Source organism: Podarcis tiliguerta (assembly GCF_965153285.1).
Source record: "Podarcis tiliguerta genome assembly, chromosome: 10".
Classification (NCBI taxonomy): domain Eukaryota; kingdom Metazoa; phylum Chordata; class Lepidosauria; order Squamata; family Lacertidae; genus Podarcis; species Podarcis tiliguerta.
In genome coordinates this window covers 57,206,360-57,222,314 of record NC_139543.1, presented here as the reverse complement: position 1 = coordinate 57,222,314, position 15,955 = coordinate 57,206,360, and the positions used below count along the sequence as shown (strand labels likewise).

The following is a 15,955-nucleotide window of genomic DNA, read 5'->3' as shown; positions in this document are numbered from 1 at the left end:
TCCATACAACCAATCAAAATGTGTTATGCAAATCAGCCAGGCAGGGCAGGAAGAGGAATGGCTGATTCACATCTCAGAATAGCATGGAAGGGGAGAGTGAGTTAGACCATAAGGTAAGATGGAGCTACAGCTTTAGTAGTATATATGTGGCAGTGGGCGTGGAATTATGACGCAGTGGCTCCGCTAAAGTGCAAACAAAGCAGATGGGATTTGGTAAATTGAAGTAACTTGGTCCTGGTCTTGGCATGGAAGCAGTGTAATCTCAAGACCCTTAAGGCAGGGAAATCAAACTTTTGTCACTGTAGACATCCCCAGATCAAGAAAACAACTATACACCACTTCTCTTTATAAGACAGGCAAGAAAAGAGTTTCATTTGGTGGTAGGAAAATCACTGCTGGTGTGGACCAAGGCTCATCTAACTCCGTTTCCATCAGTGGCAGGCCAAATTGTCTCCAGGCAGTGCACAAACAGGACATTGAGATCCTGCCTTCCCCACTTAGTCACCCCTAAGGTGACTAAGGGACCCCTGACCATTAGGGCCAGTCGTGACCGACTTTGGGGTTGCAGCGCTCATCTCGCTTTATTGGCCGAGGGAGCCGGCGTACAGCTTCCGGGTTATGTGGCCAGCATGACTAAGCTGCTTCTGGCGAACCAGAGCAGCACACGGAAACACTGTTTACCTTCCCACCGGAACGGTACCTATTTATCTACTTGTAGTTTGATGTGCTTTCAAACTGCTAGGTTGGCAGGAGCAGGGACCGAGCAACAAGAGCTCACCCCGTCACGGGGATTCAAACCTCCAACCTTCTAATCAGCAAGTCCTAGGCTCTGTGGTTTAACCCACAGTGCCACCCGCGTGGGCAGCATGCTTCTTTGGAACACAGGGGCTCTATCTGGCCATCAGTGCTAGTAGATAAACCTATATTTGATGGATTTCCCTTAATCTTCTAAAAAGCCATCTAATCTAATGTCCATCACTAAACATTGTGTTTGTTCATAAAAGTTTCTTACACATAGCTATGGGGTGAGCAGATTCAATGGGAAGGAAAAGAGAGCAGAGGTACAGGGGTCCACACAATACACTAATGCACCAAATAAAAAGCCATTGGAAAAGAAAACAATGTTGGGTGGGTGGGAACTCTGATAATTAATAATTTATTTGCATCAATCCCTTTCAGTGTGCACACATTTGAAGTTGCTCTCTGCTCTCTATAAACTGAGGTTGTGCTTGGGAGAGACAAAAAATGTGGGGGAGCAAGTGTTTATTTAAATTTATTATTCATCTCCCACCTTTTTTGTCCAAGGAACTCAAGGTGGTGGGCATGGTTCTTCCCCTCCTCATTTAGTCCCCACAACAACCCTGTGAGGTAAGTTAGGCTAAGTGGCAGTAACCAGCCCAAGGTAACCCAACGAGATTCAAGGCTGAGTGGCGATATGAACCCTGGTCTCCCAGGTCCTAGTCCAACACCCTAACCACTACGCCACACTGTCTCTCTATAACAGGCAGGGTGGCTCTTACATAATAATACCAGGCACTGTACCTGAGCAAATTAGATTACTAAGTGGGTCACCACTGGTTACTGAATGGCGTCTGTGACTCACCAAGTCTTACACACAATCCCATTTCTATGGGAACAACCAGTTCAGTGTCAGGGCTGCAGTCCCTTATGAGGTAACTCAGTAGTAGTAGAACGGCTTTAAAGCAGGCATAGGCAGACTCCGGCCCTCCAGATGTTTGGGACTACAATTCCCATCATCCCTGAGCACTGGTCCTGTTAGCTAGGGATGATGGAAATTGTAGTCCCAAACATCTGGAGGGCTGGAGTTTGCCTATGCCTGCTTTAAAGAGCCTACAATTTCTAGTTAAGAGTAACAAGGAAAGGCAAAAGGGTGGGGGGCTGACTGCCCTTGCCCCTTTCTGTTTACTGTCACTCCACTTGATCTCTTTTTACTATATACAAAGTAGCTCCCTCCAAAGTTTCTTTCCTTACATTCCCTGATAATTAGTGAGTAATGTGGTGGTGGTGGTGTTTAATCCTGATTGTAAACTGTATTGGTTACTGTCCTGACAGTTGGGATATAAACCTTGAAAATAAGTAACTAATAAATGATTGACCTTTCTGAAACCACAAACCACACTAAGTTCCTGCTGTAGATTTGGGAAACAAGTTATGTGTAATTGACTGTTGTGCCGCTTCATTTGCACCAAAAAGATACATCCAGCTAGTGCCATAGGAATCAGCTGAGCATCATGATGGAGAGATGGCAAATACTTCCAGATTGACATTGGCAGTGCTTGTGGGCAGCTGCTTATGGGTGCAGTTTGTTCTTGCTGAATTGGAGCAGCTGTGCATGAATGTAACATAATAGAGGGAGAAATAGAGCAGGAACCGGTGTTTTCTCTTTTTATCCCAAATCTCAGAAGAATTGGAGGAATTAATTGAAAGCTGTTTCACCTATACACACTGATCTCAAGGAACTGCAGAAAATCTATATAAAAACGAGTTGTTGGTAGGTCTATATTTATAACATTAGCAAGGAAAACGTGGAATTATCCTTGGACCTGATCCAAAATCTCCAGCTGGTGCAAAATGCTGTGGCTAGACTGTTGGTGGGGACACCTACTGCCAACACATGACTCCGGTGATTAAAAGTTTGTTGTGGCTGCTCACGTGTTACCAGGCCAAGTTCAATGGTCTATTATGATTATGATCATTAATTAATTAATTTTCAAAACCCTTAACAATTCGGCTCCAGGATACCTCAAGGATTCTTTATATCCCTGCCCAATCACTAAGATCTTTAGGGGAGTCTCTTTTAGAGGTCACCCATGGTTCAGAGGCATGACTCGTATCTACCAGCAGCTGTGCATTTAGTATTGTGGTCCGGATTCTGCGGAACTCCTTCTTAGGTGAATCAGATAGGTTCCCTCCATGTTGAACTTCAGGCACTTGCTTTTATTCACTGTATGTTTTTGCAATCTTAATGTACATCACTTAGAAATTAAGGATAACTGGCAATCAGAACCCCACTGATTTTAGTTGGAGTTAAGCATGTTTTTTCATTGAAATCAATGGGTAGAAAAGAGCTTTTGTCTAGCCCATCTAAAGAGCAGGATCTTCCACACACATACACCAACCTAACACACACCCAGCTCTCTGGCCCAATCTAATAACTGGGGTTCTATGTATGTGTATAATCAATTGGGTAAACAAAACTAAAATTGTGCCCATTAGCAGTTGGGAGATGGCCTTATGTGGGAGGATTAGATTTAGTCTTCCTCTACCTTTCCTTCCATGCCAAACTCCTGATTGGTTGGGATCTTAGCTTCTTTTATAGAGCAGCATGACTACTACTTACATACTATCTCAACTTTAGCTGGATTGCCCTATTTGTTTTTATCGAGACAGACTTCTTTTCAGAACCAAAGATGCCGTGCTTTGGGATAGTGAAATGTGGATTTGTTTTATGCGTTCCTTGTTTACATTTTGTCTGTATCTTTATGTTGAAATGCTCAAAACTGAGCAAGGAAGACAGAACTGATTGAACTTACTAGCAACCACTTTTATTTCAGAACATTCCTGATGCATTGAAAAGGTATCTGTACGTCTTTAAAGTTAGGGTTGCCATATTTCAATATGTTGAGCTTTTTTTGGGGGGACACACCACCAAATTTGTTGAGCTTCTTTTTTACTTTTGTCCAAATTTGTGGAGCTTTTAAGGCTACTTTTAAGGAAATAAGACAAGTGCATTTAAAGCTCATCCCACCCCTCAAAGAATTCTGGACACTGTTATTTACCCTTCCCTGAGTTACACTTCCAAGCAATCCCTAACAAACTCCAAGGTCCAGAATTCTGAGAGGGGGGAAATGTGCTTTGAACATGCTTTAAAAGTACATATAGTGCGTTCACAGCCCAAGTAGACTGGGTGAATTATATGCTTAATCCCCCACTCCCCACCTTCTGGTTCCCATCCTTTCTTCCATGAGAGATTACCATGTAATCCCACTTGGTTCCCAGCTACAGATGATTCCACTGTAGTGTAAAAATCTGGTCATGCAGAAGTGGAAACCACAGCACAATGGTTTGTGGGAACTGACACCCTGGACTCAGTGAAGTGTTGCTTCATTTGGATGTTTCTAAAATGCTGTGTGTCCTTTGCTATTTCTTTCTCCTCAAGGCACTTTGTCCCCGTTAGTCAATAATTTTGGAGCCCAGCAAGGTTGAGAGTTATATTGTCAAGTACACCCGCGGGGTTTTGCCAGCCATATTGTATTAAGCCACTCTACCGCGAGAATGGTGATCGCCTGACTGCTTATCTTCCTCGGCTGTGTTTTCAAAATGATATCTTGCCTCACTGGGTCAGGTTATTTTTGAAAATAAATAAATACAATCTCCTTTTCCCCGGCATTACAGGGAGGCAGTTCTGTGATCAGGTACAGAATGCCCATGATTTGTGAGAGCTCCTCCAAATGCAATCACTCTGCAGAGAATGATGCTCCTTCTCTCAGTGGCCCCGACCTCCATTACTGAGAAGGCTGAACTCCACATTAGTCATGTGGAGTAATGGGAATGAAATCAGCCTGACCCTTCGAGTATAGCATGAGCCACCCCCCACCCCCGCCGCTTCTTCAGACATCAAAGGAGCCATTCCAGATCAGCATTTTAGGAGCCTCAGAGGAGAGTTACCCCATGCCAATTCCATTTCTTTTTATTGATGTGATCCATGGGCAGTAAATGCTCAAGACAGTGTGTGCTGAATTGAATGCTTCAGTAACAACAAGGAAAATATATGCACCTCAATAGGGTTACCAAGTCTTGGGCTGCATCTTAATTTCACAGTGTTTCATAGTCTGAAGACCTGACATTGTGACGGTACTGGTGAAAGTCCCCCCCCCCCCTTTAATGGCTTGCAATAAAAGTAGGTATTTCTTACCATATATATATATATTCTTGAGCACGGGTCAGGAACTCTACCCCGCCCCATTGAAGGGGAAAAAACTTTTGGAGGGGAGAGAAGAAGTGCCACTGGTGGGCAGGAAAAGAGGCAAAGGTGTGTAGACACTGCCTTTTCTCTTTTTCTGTCATTCCCTGTCCCTGCATTTCCCCGTCTTTGCCACCCCCATGATATTCAGCAGAGGGCTACATGGAATTAAGCCAAGCTGAATGTGCTAACCACCACCCCCTGTTCTAAATGAACTGGGATCAAATGACAGGTTGAAATAACCTTACTGTGGACAAGGAAGAAGAAAGTAAGGATCAGAATTCTAGTTCCATTTGAGGTAGGAAGTGGTTAATCTGGAACCCCTGGAGCTGGGAACCCTTCAGGTGTGAAATTAATCTACTTGGAAATTCTATATTTTTTTGTAATCAACATATTTGTCCACAATTAAAACTTTTAAACCCAGGGCACTTTCCAGTTTGAGCCTCTTTCATTTTAATCCTATGGATGTTTATTAAGAAGCAAGTCTTTCTTACTCTATAAAGAAACTTACGTGGAACTCAATGGGACCCACTCCTAAGTAGACATATATAGGATTGTACCACGAAACAATTAAATCACTGCTGCTGAAATGAACAGCATTTTTAAGGAGCTGGACTTTGTCCCCAGTTTACTAAATGTTTGTCTGAAAAACAGAGCATAATAGAAAAACATTATTACAGTATATACCTCTTAGCATTTTTGTTTTGGAATAAAAGCAGGCTTATCTATTTTTAAAACAAATAACAAATAACAAGAATTATTTTTTAAAATGTAAAATCAACAACTTTGCCTATGGCCAGTTCTCTCCCACCCTTCTTTCTGGACTGATACCCTTTTCATAGCAATATCAATTGCAGCCATGTAAAATTTACTGGGGACTGTAAAGGAAGTTTATGTGTGGTGGTGGAATTAGTACATTTTAGCATTTTAAAGCCAAATAGCACCAGCAAAGTGCTAATCAGAGCTGTTGTAATGGATAGTTGGCTCATTGTTTTCCTGTAGTACAAAAGTGACCTCTTCTGGTAGGCTAGAAGAATACCAGAATTGAACGTCTGAAAAATGAATCTGGTAGAGGCAAGAGCTATCTACAGTGCATTCACATCAGCTTCTCCACGATATCATGGGAGACTTTGTGAAAAGCTTTACTGAAATCAATATACACTATGCCCACAGTATTCCCACAGTGCCCTTTTCTAAGCAATCACAGACTGTTCAATTATCTGTTCTAGGACCTTTCCTTGTATTGATGACAAGCTGACCAGTCAATAGTTGTCTGGGTCTTCTTTTTTTCCCTTTTTCTCCACCTTCGACCTGCAGGGTCCTCACCTGTTCTCTAATAATTCTCAAAGATTATAGACACAGTCTCTGAGATTACATCCACAAACTCCTTTAGTACGCTTGGGTGCAGCTCATCAGGCCCTGAAGATATGAATTCATTTAAAGTAGCTAGGTGTTCACATGCCACTTATTTTCCTATCTGGGCTGCTGCTCCCTCCTTTAATACTTTAATCTGTTACCACCAGGTTGGGCGCTGCTTTCCTTTTGGGTTAAGACATAGGCAATGTAGGTATTGAGCAGTTCTGCTTTCTCTGTCACCCAAAAGCACTTTTCCAACTTCTCAGTGCAAGGGAACCTATTACTTTGCTTATTTCTCTTGCTTAGAATATAGCTGAATAAACCCTTTAAAATCATTTTTTTTTAAACTTCTCTTGCAAGCCTGAACTCATTCTGAGCCCACCTGACCTTCATCCTGCAACTGTTAGCTACTCCTATATACGCTTCCTTCCATCCTTTGTAAGATGAGATGGGAAAGCACCTAATCTTTGGGAACTCCCTGCCACTTGAGGTAAAGCAGGCACCTTCGCTGCGCTCTTTTCGCCACCTGCTAAAAACATCCTTGTTCAGACAAGCTCACCCAGATGCTTGGAAAAGTTGCTGCGAATTTGTAATCTATTTAACTTCTGTATGCTTTCAAAGTATGGTTTAAGAAAAATGCCTTGATTTTATTGTTTTATCTTTTTTACGCTTAAGCAGTGTGATAAACTGTTAAGAAATAAATAGTGAATAAAATAAACAGGCGCGCTGGAGCTCCTGCCCATCTTCCCAGCGGCCACAGGCAAGGCTCCCCGCAGCCTCGGCGGACACAGGAGGCGCGCCAGAGGCTCCCTCCGCGCCGGAACTGGGAACTGCACAGTAGTTCCTTCCACCTCCGACCCGGGTCCCATCCCTCACCGCCGTCCCATGTGACCGGCAGGCTCGGTGCTCCGATTGGCAGGGCGGAGGAAGCAAGGGGAGGAAGGCGGGAATTCGGCCGTCGCCTTGATTGGAGGAGGCGCCCCAGCCGGAGCAGGCGTCGGCGGGCGGATGGCTGTGTGCTGCTCGCTCCATGTGAGCAGAGCGGCGCTGAGGGGGTGGCTGCCTGCGGCGCGCAGGGGGGGCGCCGTCAGCCGCCCCTGCAGGAGCAGCAGCCAAGGCCGTCCCGTGGGGAGAACCTGCGGGGCGCGGCAGGTGAGAGAGGGCCCCCTCCCGATCTCCTCCCTGTGTGTGCGCGCCCTTCGGTGTCCTCCCGTCACTTTCTCTTGTCTTGTGACACCCCCGGGAGGAGATCGAGCCGGGCAACTGCGCCGGGCTTACCTGTCCCTTGGCCTGCTTTTCTCACGCGCGTCTCCTCTCACCCAGGCTGCCTTTGTTGCTGTTGTGCTGGGGGCCTCGGAAGATGTGGAAGGCATAGGAAGAAAAAAGCGGCGGCGGGGATACTAGTTTTTAGCATATGGCGGAGTTGTTTGTGCTGGCAACTCTCAGACCTTAGTGAAGAAAGTTGTCTGGTTAATAGCCAACCTACGTGTTCGATTTTCGATTCGTCAGCTGGTTTTTCCACGTTAACAAAAAGTTAAGAAGCCGCTCTTTCACATACACTCTTCAGAGTGTTGCTTTAGATCAGTGCAGCTTGCTGAAAGCACATCTAAGTTAAAGCAGTGGACGAGGCAGCATGGAGTGTTTTGATTGTGCTGATTATATGTCCCTATAAATAACCACATCCCCAATAACTACATCTTCCCTCGTTAAATGCTACAGGGTTGGGTGTTACAGGCTAGCTGTAATGTGCGACAATGTGAGATCCAAACATTGGCAACTTGCAAGTTAGGCTGCAAGCAGTGTATTGGGTGTGAGGCTGCCTGTGAAGACAGCTTGAAAGGTGGCTAGATTGCTGACTGAATTTCATAGAAATCATCAGATCTCCAGTGCTTAATGAACTTCATTGATTGTCATTTTATCTACAGGTATGCTAATTTTTACCTTTAAATTATTGCAAGAGACAGGACTTCCTTAGTGGTGGCTCTAGGTTATGGAATTCTCTGGTTGGTGCCTGCATTATTCACCAGGCCCATCTGTAATGTTCAAGTGGTCCTTGGTGAAGAAAGTTTGGTTACTACTGCTATTGATGTTTGATTGTTCCTCCTTACCCTTGTTATTCCTAAATAGCATCATTGAATCTTTTTCCACTACAGACTTCTCCCTCCTTTGGGTTCCTCTTTGATATTGATGGAGTGCTTTTACGGGGCCGGCTAGTCATTCCTGCTGCTAAGAAGGCCTTCCAGAAACTAACAGATTCAAAAGGTCGGTTCCACGTGCCGGTTGCATTTGTAACCAATGCTGGAAACTGCTCTCGCGACAGCAAGGCTGAGGAACTGTCTGATGCACTTGGATTTAAGGTACTGAAGGCACCTGTGATCTATATTGGGTCACTGGCTGCTGGTGTGTCTAAATTGTGAGACTATGATCACATGCATCCACACCATACATTTAAAGCACTGTTAGGCCACGTTAACAGAATTGGCTTTCTATAAACAATCCTGGGATTTGTAGTTTGTTAAGGGTGCTGTAAATTATAACTCTGAGGCATCTCCTAATACCTCCCAGCTCCCTTTACAAACTACAGTTCCCAGGATTCTTTGGGGAAAGCAGGCACTTAAAGTGGTATAAGGTTGCTTTCATGTATGCTGTGACCTTACGTGATGTGACCCTGAATCCAGATTTTGTGGGGGATCCTCACAGAAAGAAAGTTTGTTGGGCTTAGACTCTTTCCACAAGTTGCTACTCATTTGTTAGAAGTCAGGCTTAACCTGATAAGGTGAATAAAAGTTTATTAAATGGAGCATTTGTTTGGGTCTGGCTGTAAGTTCTTGGACAGAGGTTTTCCCCAGCCTGACTACCTTTAATACTGGGATGGGGAGTCTGCTCACCCCTCCATGCTTGTCGCTTGATCACTATAACCTTCAGTGATGACTCTGCAGATCAAACAGGACACACGGAGCTTTAATGTTACTTGACATCACTTGGAACGCATTCTAAGGAAGGCAAATCACACATTCATTCAATGTTAAATAATAAGATGAGTGTCATTTTTGTGTGGACCTTACTAAGGGGTATGAATATGGATTGTGTATGTTCTTGCACACTCATATTTCCAGTCCATTGTATTTTTATTGTGGACAAGCTTAAATATATTCTTCTGACATGTCCCTACCCAAGGTGACTTTCAAGAGATCTTATTGGTATTTAATGTCTGAGAAGGACGACGGGTGTTGATGTTCCTGCCAGATTAATCTAGTGGTGTCACCTATGCTAGCGGCTTTGGCAGCTTAGAGGATAAAGGGCCTGGCATATGGAATACTGCATGTGGAAAGGGTAAGCTAACTGTCCTGCTGACCTTTCTCTTTTTTCAGGTTTCTCCCGAATGGGTGATCCTGTCCCACAGTCCTCTGCGTCTTTTCCATCAGTTCCATGACAAATGTGTGCTTGTGTGTGGTCAGGGTCCTGTGGAGGAAAATGCCAGGGAGTATCCTTTGCTGCCTTAAGATTTATTTTTTTTAATCTTCCTTTCTCTTTCTTAGCAATGTGTTAAGAACCAGTGTTTGTGTAGTGGGTGGACTGAGGAGACCTGGGTTCGAATCTTGTGAGGCTCACTTGGTGACCCTGGGCAAAAGCTAGTTTGTGCAGCTCAGCTGGGGATTGGGAAGGTTACTGTTCCCCAGCTGAGTCCGTCCCGGCATGAGCAGGCAGAACATCAAGGCTCCTTTAACTGCGCTCCCCTCAGCTGAGTAGTTTCACAGAGCCCCCACCCTGCCAGCAGCTCATGGGAGCCAGTGCTGGGCTGCGGGCTTCTGGCTCCTTTAACTGCTCAGCTGAGGTTGGGGCAGTTGCACACTCCTGAGTCAAGCAGTTTAAAGATGCAGAGGGAGGAACAAGCTGTATTGATGCCTCGCTGATACAGCTTGTTTGTCATTGCATCTCATGAGGGCAGAGTGCGATGGCAGTTTCACTCAGCGCTCCTGAGTCCCTCTAGCAGCACTGCTGGAGGAAGGAAATGTAGTGGACACTGCTAGCAGAGACACTCAGGATCGGTGGTGTTTTCACCAGCGATATACTTCTGAGTGAAGCCGACATCGCCGTCTGTTCCTCATACCAGTCCTGGGTGATATATCGATATATCACCCAGGCCTAGCACCACCTTAAGTTCATTGGAGGAAAGGTAGGTTATAAACATCATCATCATCATCATCATCATCATATAATGCTGTTTTTTGCTCTGCGTTTGACCTTCTGATCAGCACAGGGAAGTGGTGAATATCAAGATATGATTGCTGCCCAACAGTAGGGATTTAGCGGGTTCCTGTTCCTAAGTTCCTGGGTTAGTTCTGACAATTTACCCTTAAGTAAGTAGAGCTCTTGACAACTTTCTTCCTTAACCATTTGAAACAGCCTGGGATTCCATCACGTTGTTACCATTGAAGATGTGAGGAAGGCATTTCCCTTGCTGGATATGGTTGATCAAAGTCGGAGGCCAAAAGAGCTGGCAAGTATTAACCTGAGCATTGCAAAGCATGACTGAGAGAGAGCATTTGTGTGGTGTGTTCTCTTGCCTACTTTCAACTTTTCCATAGTTGCTCTGGTAGTAAAGTTCCTGTACAGCAGGGGTGAAACACCTCTTTCAGCCCAAGCACCTCTGTTCCATCTAGGCCACCTTCCTGGGGTCACAGGCCAGTGATAGGCAGGGCCAGAGGCAGCAGTTGGCGAAACAATTAATGTAAATATTACCTTTGTGTTAGTTTCTTCACATACTCCTTTCCATCCTCCATCCAGACACACAAGTCATTCCCAAGGGCATATCCCACCTAGGAAGAAACACAAGGGCATGATGTGAAGCTGGTGAGGGGCGTGGTTGGGTGGGGTATGTGCCTTGAGGAGAATCCCAAGGGACAGACAGAGAGGCATTTGGCCCCCTAACCTGAGCTTCTCCAGCTCTGTAGTAATACAAATATTTTACATAGTATCCCCACCAAGATCTCTTGTGAAAACGGCAATATAGAACTCTTGTCGGTCGGATTTTTTTTCCTGCGCAAAGTTGCCCTTTGCTCCAAGACGAATTCTACAAGGTTGCAAATTAGCAGAATAAAACAGTTGGGGGAAATTATTTTAATGGCTTCGTATTTCTTTAAAAACCGGACACACGTTCAGTTTTGTTTTCCTTTTCCTAAAAACAAACAAAACACCTTATGATATTACAGTTGGATAACATACCAAGTATCATTGCGCTCTTGAGCAAACCTCACCCATTTTCTGACACTACCAATTGACTAATATCTCTTCCCCTTCCCTCCCTTTTGACAGCCTCCTCCACCTGCTGACTTCCCCACCATAGAAGGTAAGTGCATTGTTTTTTTTCTGAAGAGTGTTTCATTGTGGGCTCACCTGGGCTTAGGTGGGCTTTCTCTTGGCAGATGTACGTTTTCAAACTGATGTGAAGGCAGATCAGGCAGGGTGAAAAGATGCTTGACCCTTCACGTCTGCCAGTGCAAATTTTTCATCCCCAGGTTGCTTTTCCCCCATAGCTAAGTTAATTTCCACTTCTGGTGTCTGGCTGGGGGCAAATCAGTTATAAGTGCACAGAAATAATGCAGAACAATGTGCCATTGTTAGTTTGTTTGGTTAAATATTCTTATCAACTTTTAAAAAAGAAGAAATAAGACAGAATGCAAAGATGAGTAATTCTGCATATCCTAGAATCCACTGTATTGCAAAGGATTGTTAGCATGATGACTTTGATAATGCTTTCATGCTCCCCAGTTGTTGTTGAAAGAACATCAGGGGACAAAACAGAGTTGTCCCTTGTAATGTGGAGTAGAGTTGTGAAGGCCTGGGGAGGGACAGAAAATTGGGGGGGGGGGTTCCTGCAATATTGGGAGGTGTCCTGCCCCCCATTTTTCTTAGCTTTCACATATCTAATGCAGACCCTGCTCTTTTTAGTCACATCTATAGGAATATGTGGCAAATAAATGGAAGCCCCATTCAATTTGCTCCAAATTTTATATGAGAGCTCCTTTGTGATCTTGGCTGGGCTGCCCAGAGTAGATCATTCTGTCTGTCTATTTATTTATTTATATATATATCTGTCTGTCTATATGAATTCTATACTGCTCAATATATATAAATATCTCTAAGTGGTGTACAGAAAATTAAAGTGACAACAGACAACTTAAAACAAAAAATATTGCAAAAATACGGCTAAAATGTCCTAGTCCTGGACCCAAGTAGATGGGGATAGGTTTGCAAAGGATGTTTACTCAGATGTAACCCACTGTGAGTTCATTCTTATATGGGGTTATTATGTCGTATGATGTACAGGCACATACTGCTGTTTTGAAAATGCATTGCCTTTTTTTAATCTCTAGCTGTGATTCTGTTTGGGGAGCCAGTCAGGTGGGAGACCTGCCTGCAACTGATCATTGACGTACTCCTGAGCAATGGGAACCTAGGAGTAGAGTTGACTTCTGTTCCATACCCACATCTACCTATCCTCGCCTGCAACATGGATCTCTTGTGGATGGCAGAAGCCAAGATGCCAAGGTGATACAAAGGTTCTATTGAGATCTCTTGCTGGCATTCTGTATTCTCTCTCCCCCCCCCCCCCCCTATTTGCAGGAAACCTCACTGGAGAATATGCTCCTTGCTCAGTTGCCTCGGATGAGCTTGATCAGGTGCACAGAACCTTTGGCTATCCAGATGTTGTTGAACTACCATTGCCATCAGTCCCAGCAAGCATGGTCAATTGCATTTTTATTGCTTCTTTCTTGTATTGCATTTTATGATTGTATTGTATATAGCATTCTGTGGAATTCAAATTGTAGAACGATACAATGCAGTATAAGATATAAAAGAAGCAATAAAAATGGAGTTAAAGATCATATAGCATCTAGCACAGTCTGTTACAACAGCTGTAACAGGTAGATAAATGATTAAGTGGTCCACCAAGACACAGTGATTTCCAAGTGGACGTGGAGGGAGGGTTAAAGTTTGGGAGCCAATGTTCTAGGTACATTACTTAAGTTGTTGCGCTTAGCTTCCTGGCAGCTGGGTTGCTGCTACTTACCAAGGAGAGAGTGAGAGGTAAACTTGTGGGAAGGCTTGTGCAGTGCAAATGTGCCAGTAGGAGTGCTGGATTGACTCCTCCAGTGCCTTTGCATTGTTCCAACCTTCCTGCAAACTCACCCCACACCTTCCTGATATGCAACTACTACCCACTTGCCAAGAAGCTAAAAGCCATCGAGTGAGCCACTTCTGTAAGAACATCTTATATAAATAAAGCTGTTACTCTGTTTGTTACTCTGTGGGGCTACCTTTGAAGGTGACCCGGAAACTACAACTAATCCAGAATGCAGCAGCTAGACTGGTGACTGGGAGTGGCCGCCGAGACCACATAACACCGGTCTTTAAAGACCTACATTGGCTCCCAGTACATTTCCGAGCACAATTCAAAGTGTTGGTGCTGACCTTTAAAGCCCTAAATGGCCTTGGTCCAGTATATCTGAAGGAGCGTCTCTACCCCCATCGTTCTACCCGGACACTGAGGTCCAGCGCCAAGGGCCTTCTGGCGGTTCCCTCACTGCGAGAAGCCAAGTTACAGGTAACCAGGCCAAGGGCCTTCTCGGTAGTGGCACCTACCCTCCCATCAGATGTCAGAGAGAACAACTACTACCAGACTTTTAGAAGACATCTGAAGGCATCCCTGTTTAGGGAAGCTTTTAAGGTTTGATGTATTATTGTATTTTAATATTTTGTTGGAAGCCGCCCAGAGTGGCTGGGGAAGCCCAGCCAGATGGGCAGGGTATAAATATTATTATTATTATTATTATTATTATTACAGACTAAGAAAATTGACTATTTCTGGAAACTAAAAGGAACTGAGAAGAAATTCTTAAGTGTGGAGTCTTGCTCCAGTCCATAACAAGAGGTTCTAAATGTAACTTCACAATGGTCAAATTACTACAGGTTAGGGCTTGCTTGGTTTTGTTTGTATAATGCAAGAAAACTTTTTTGAAACCCCGTTAATGTTAGGAACATACTTTTAAGGCTCTGGGGCCAGATTAGCCAAATACATCCCTCAACAAAGGGTCAGGAATTGGTGCAACAGTCCATGGAGGGATATGCCTTTCTTCCATAGCAGCAGAGCAGAGCAGTAACAAAGGGTGGTGCAAAAGCGATCATAGAATTATGCAGTCATGTCTGTATTATTTGATTAAAGGACATACTTGAAAACTAGCCATCTTACCCACATTTCCAATTGGGTACTTTTCTCCTCTGTATTCACCTAGTGCCACCACATGTTCCTAGGAGTATGCAGGCTGACTTTTTGCACTTTTCTTTCTTTGTGTTCAGATTTGGCCATGGCACCTTTCTTGTGTGCTTGGAGAACATCTACAAGAAAATGACTGGCAAGGAGCTGAAGTATGAGGCCTTGATAGGCAAGCCCAGCACTGTCACCTACCGCTATGCTGAACATGTGATCAAGCAGCAGATGGAGAGTTGGGGCTGGACATCCCCTCTCCGCCAGCTGTATGCTATTGGGTAAGCAACTCTTCTTCCTTGAGCTTGGGAGAGGAAGACCTTGGCCACAGCAGCTGCACACTGGCACGGAGCAGGATGAAAGATTCATATAACTTACTGAACTGTTTTCCCTGCTAAGGGGAGGCTAGAGTGTGATCCCTTTGCTGGCAAATGGGAGTGGAGATACTGCATGGATGCTGTTACTAGATGGGTCTAAATTCTCAAAATGTAAGTGCTGCCCAAATTTAACTATATAACCTTGATTCTTACCCTGTTTTATCCTCTGGGTCTACTTACAGAGACAACCCAATGGCTGACATTTATGGTGCAAACCTCTACAACCGTTACCTCCAAGCTCAGGCTGAAGTAAGTGTCACTGCAATGGCAGCAGAGAGCGAGGAACATGTTGAGATGCAAAGAGATCACAGTGTGTCCATCACCTCTGCAGAGAGCTGCCAGTCCATACTGGTCTGCACTGGGGTCTACAATCCCCAGGGAGATGTGCCTGCTGACCACAACGAGAACATGTTGGAGACTGTATTCCATGGGCACCGGGACTTCCATTTTGATCCAACCTTGGTGGAGGCCTCTCACGTTGTGCATGATGTGAATGATGCTGTGGAGCTTGTCTTTCAGAAGGAGAACTGGAAACTGGAATGATAAGTCCAGTGTTGCCAGCATCTCACATGGGGGCAGAAGGGCAGAGGCAGATCTGAGCACTGTCTTGTTCAACCCATGCCAAAGTAAAGGAAAGTTCTCCCAACTTTTTTTTTGGTAGGGATTGCAACCATCTCCCAAATCTTTTGTCAATATGGGCCTCTAGCACATTTGCCAACTTGAAATTTTGCATTGTTGCTAAAATGAGTGTGGCCAAAGAGCAGTCTTCACCAACCAGGGTGCCACCCAGATATTCTGAAATAACAGTTTCCACCACTGCTGGCTGGGGCTGATGGAAGTTGTAGTCCAAAACATCTGGAGAGGACAGGTTGGGAAAGGTTGCCATGGAGAAGGCCGAAAGGGTCACTAACTTGCCCCACCCGTTTCACATCTGTGCAGCTTCCATGCTCTCTCCTATATCTACTGTGT

The 15,955-nt window shown here is 44.6% G+C and overlaps 1 protein-coding gene and 1 long non-coding RNA gene across 4 annotated transcripts in view; both read left to right on the top strand.

The window, feature by feature from the left end:
* Positions 1-15,955, top strand: part of LOC310659316 — a 66,824-nt gene that overhangs the window by 33,992 nt on the left and 16,877 nt on the right. The gene's annotated exons all lie outside the window — the stretch shown is intronic.
* Positions 19-15,632, top strand: HDHD5 (haloacid dehalogenase like hydrolase domain containing 5). Of its 2 annotated transcripts, none has more exons than XM_083400880.1 (8): positions 19-113; positions 8,494-8,697; positions 9,712-9,824; positions 10,748-10,841; positions 11,657-11,690; positions 12,718-12,892; positions 14,702-14,890; positions 15,169-15,632. In XM_083400880.1, exons 1-8 carry the CDS (start codon positions 84-86, stop codon positions 15,527-15,529), a joined length of 1,200 nt encoding a protein of 399 aa, XP_083257006.1. In that variant the 5' UTR covers positions 19-83; the 3' UTR covers positions 15,530-15,632. The 2 variants fall into 2 exon arrangements, with proteins under 2 accessions (XP_083257006.1, XP_083257005.1); XM_083400879.1 differs by lacking the exon at positions 19-113 and adding an exon at positions 7,306-7,492.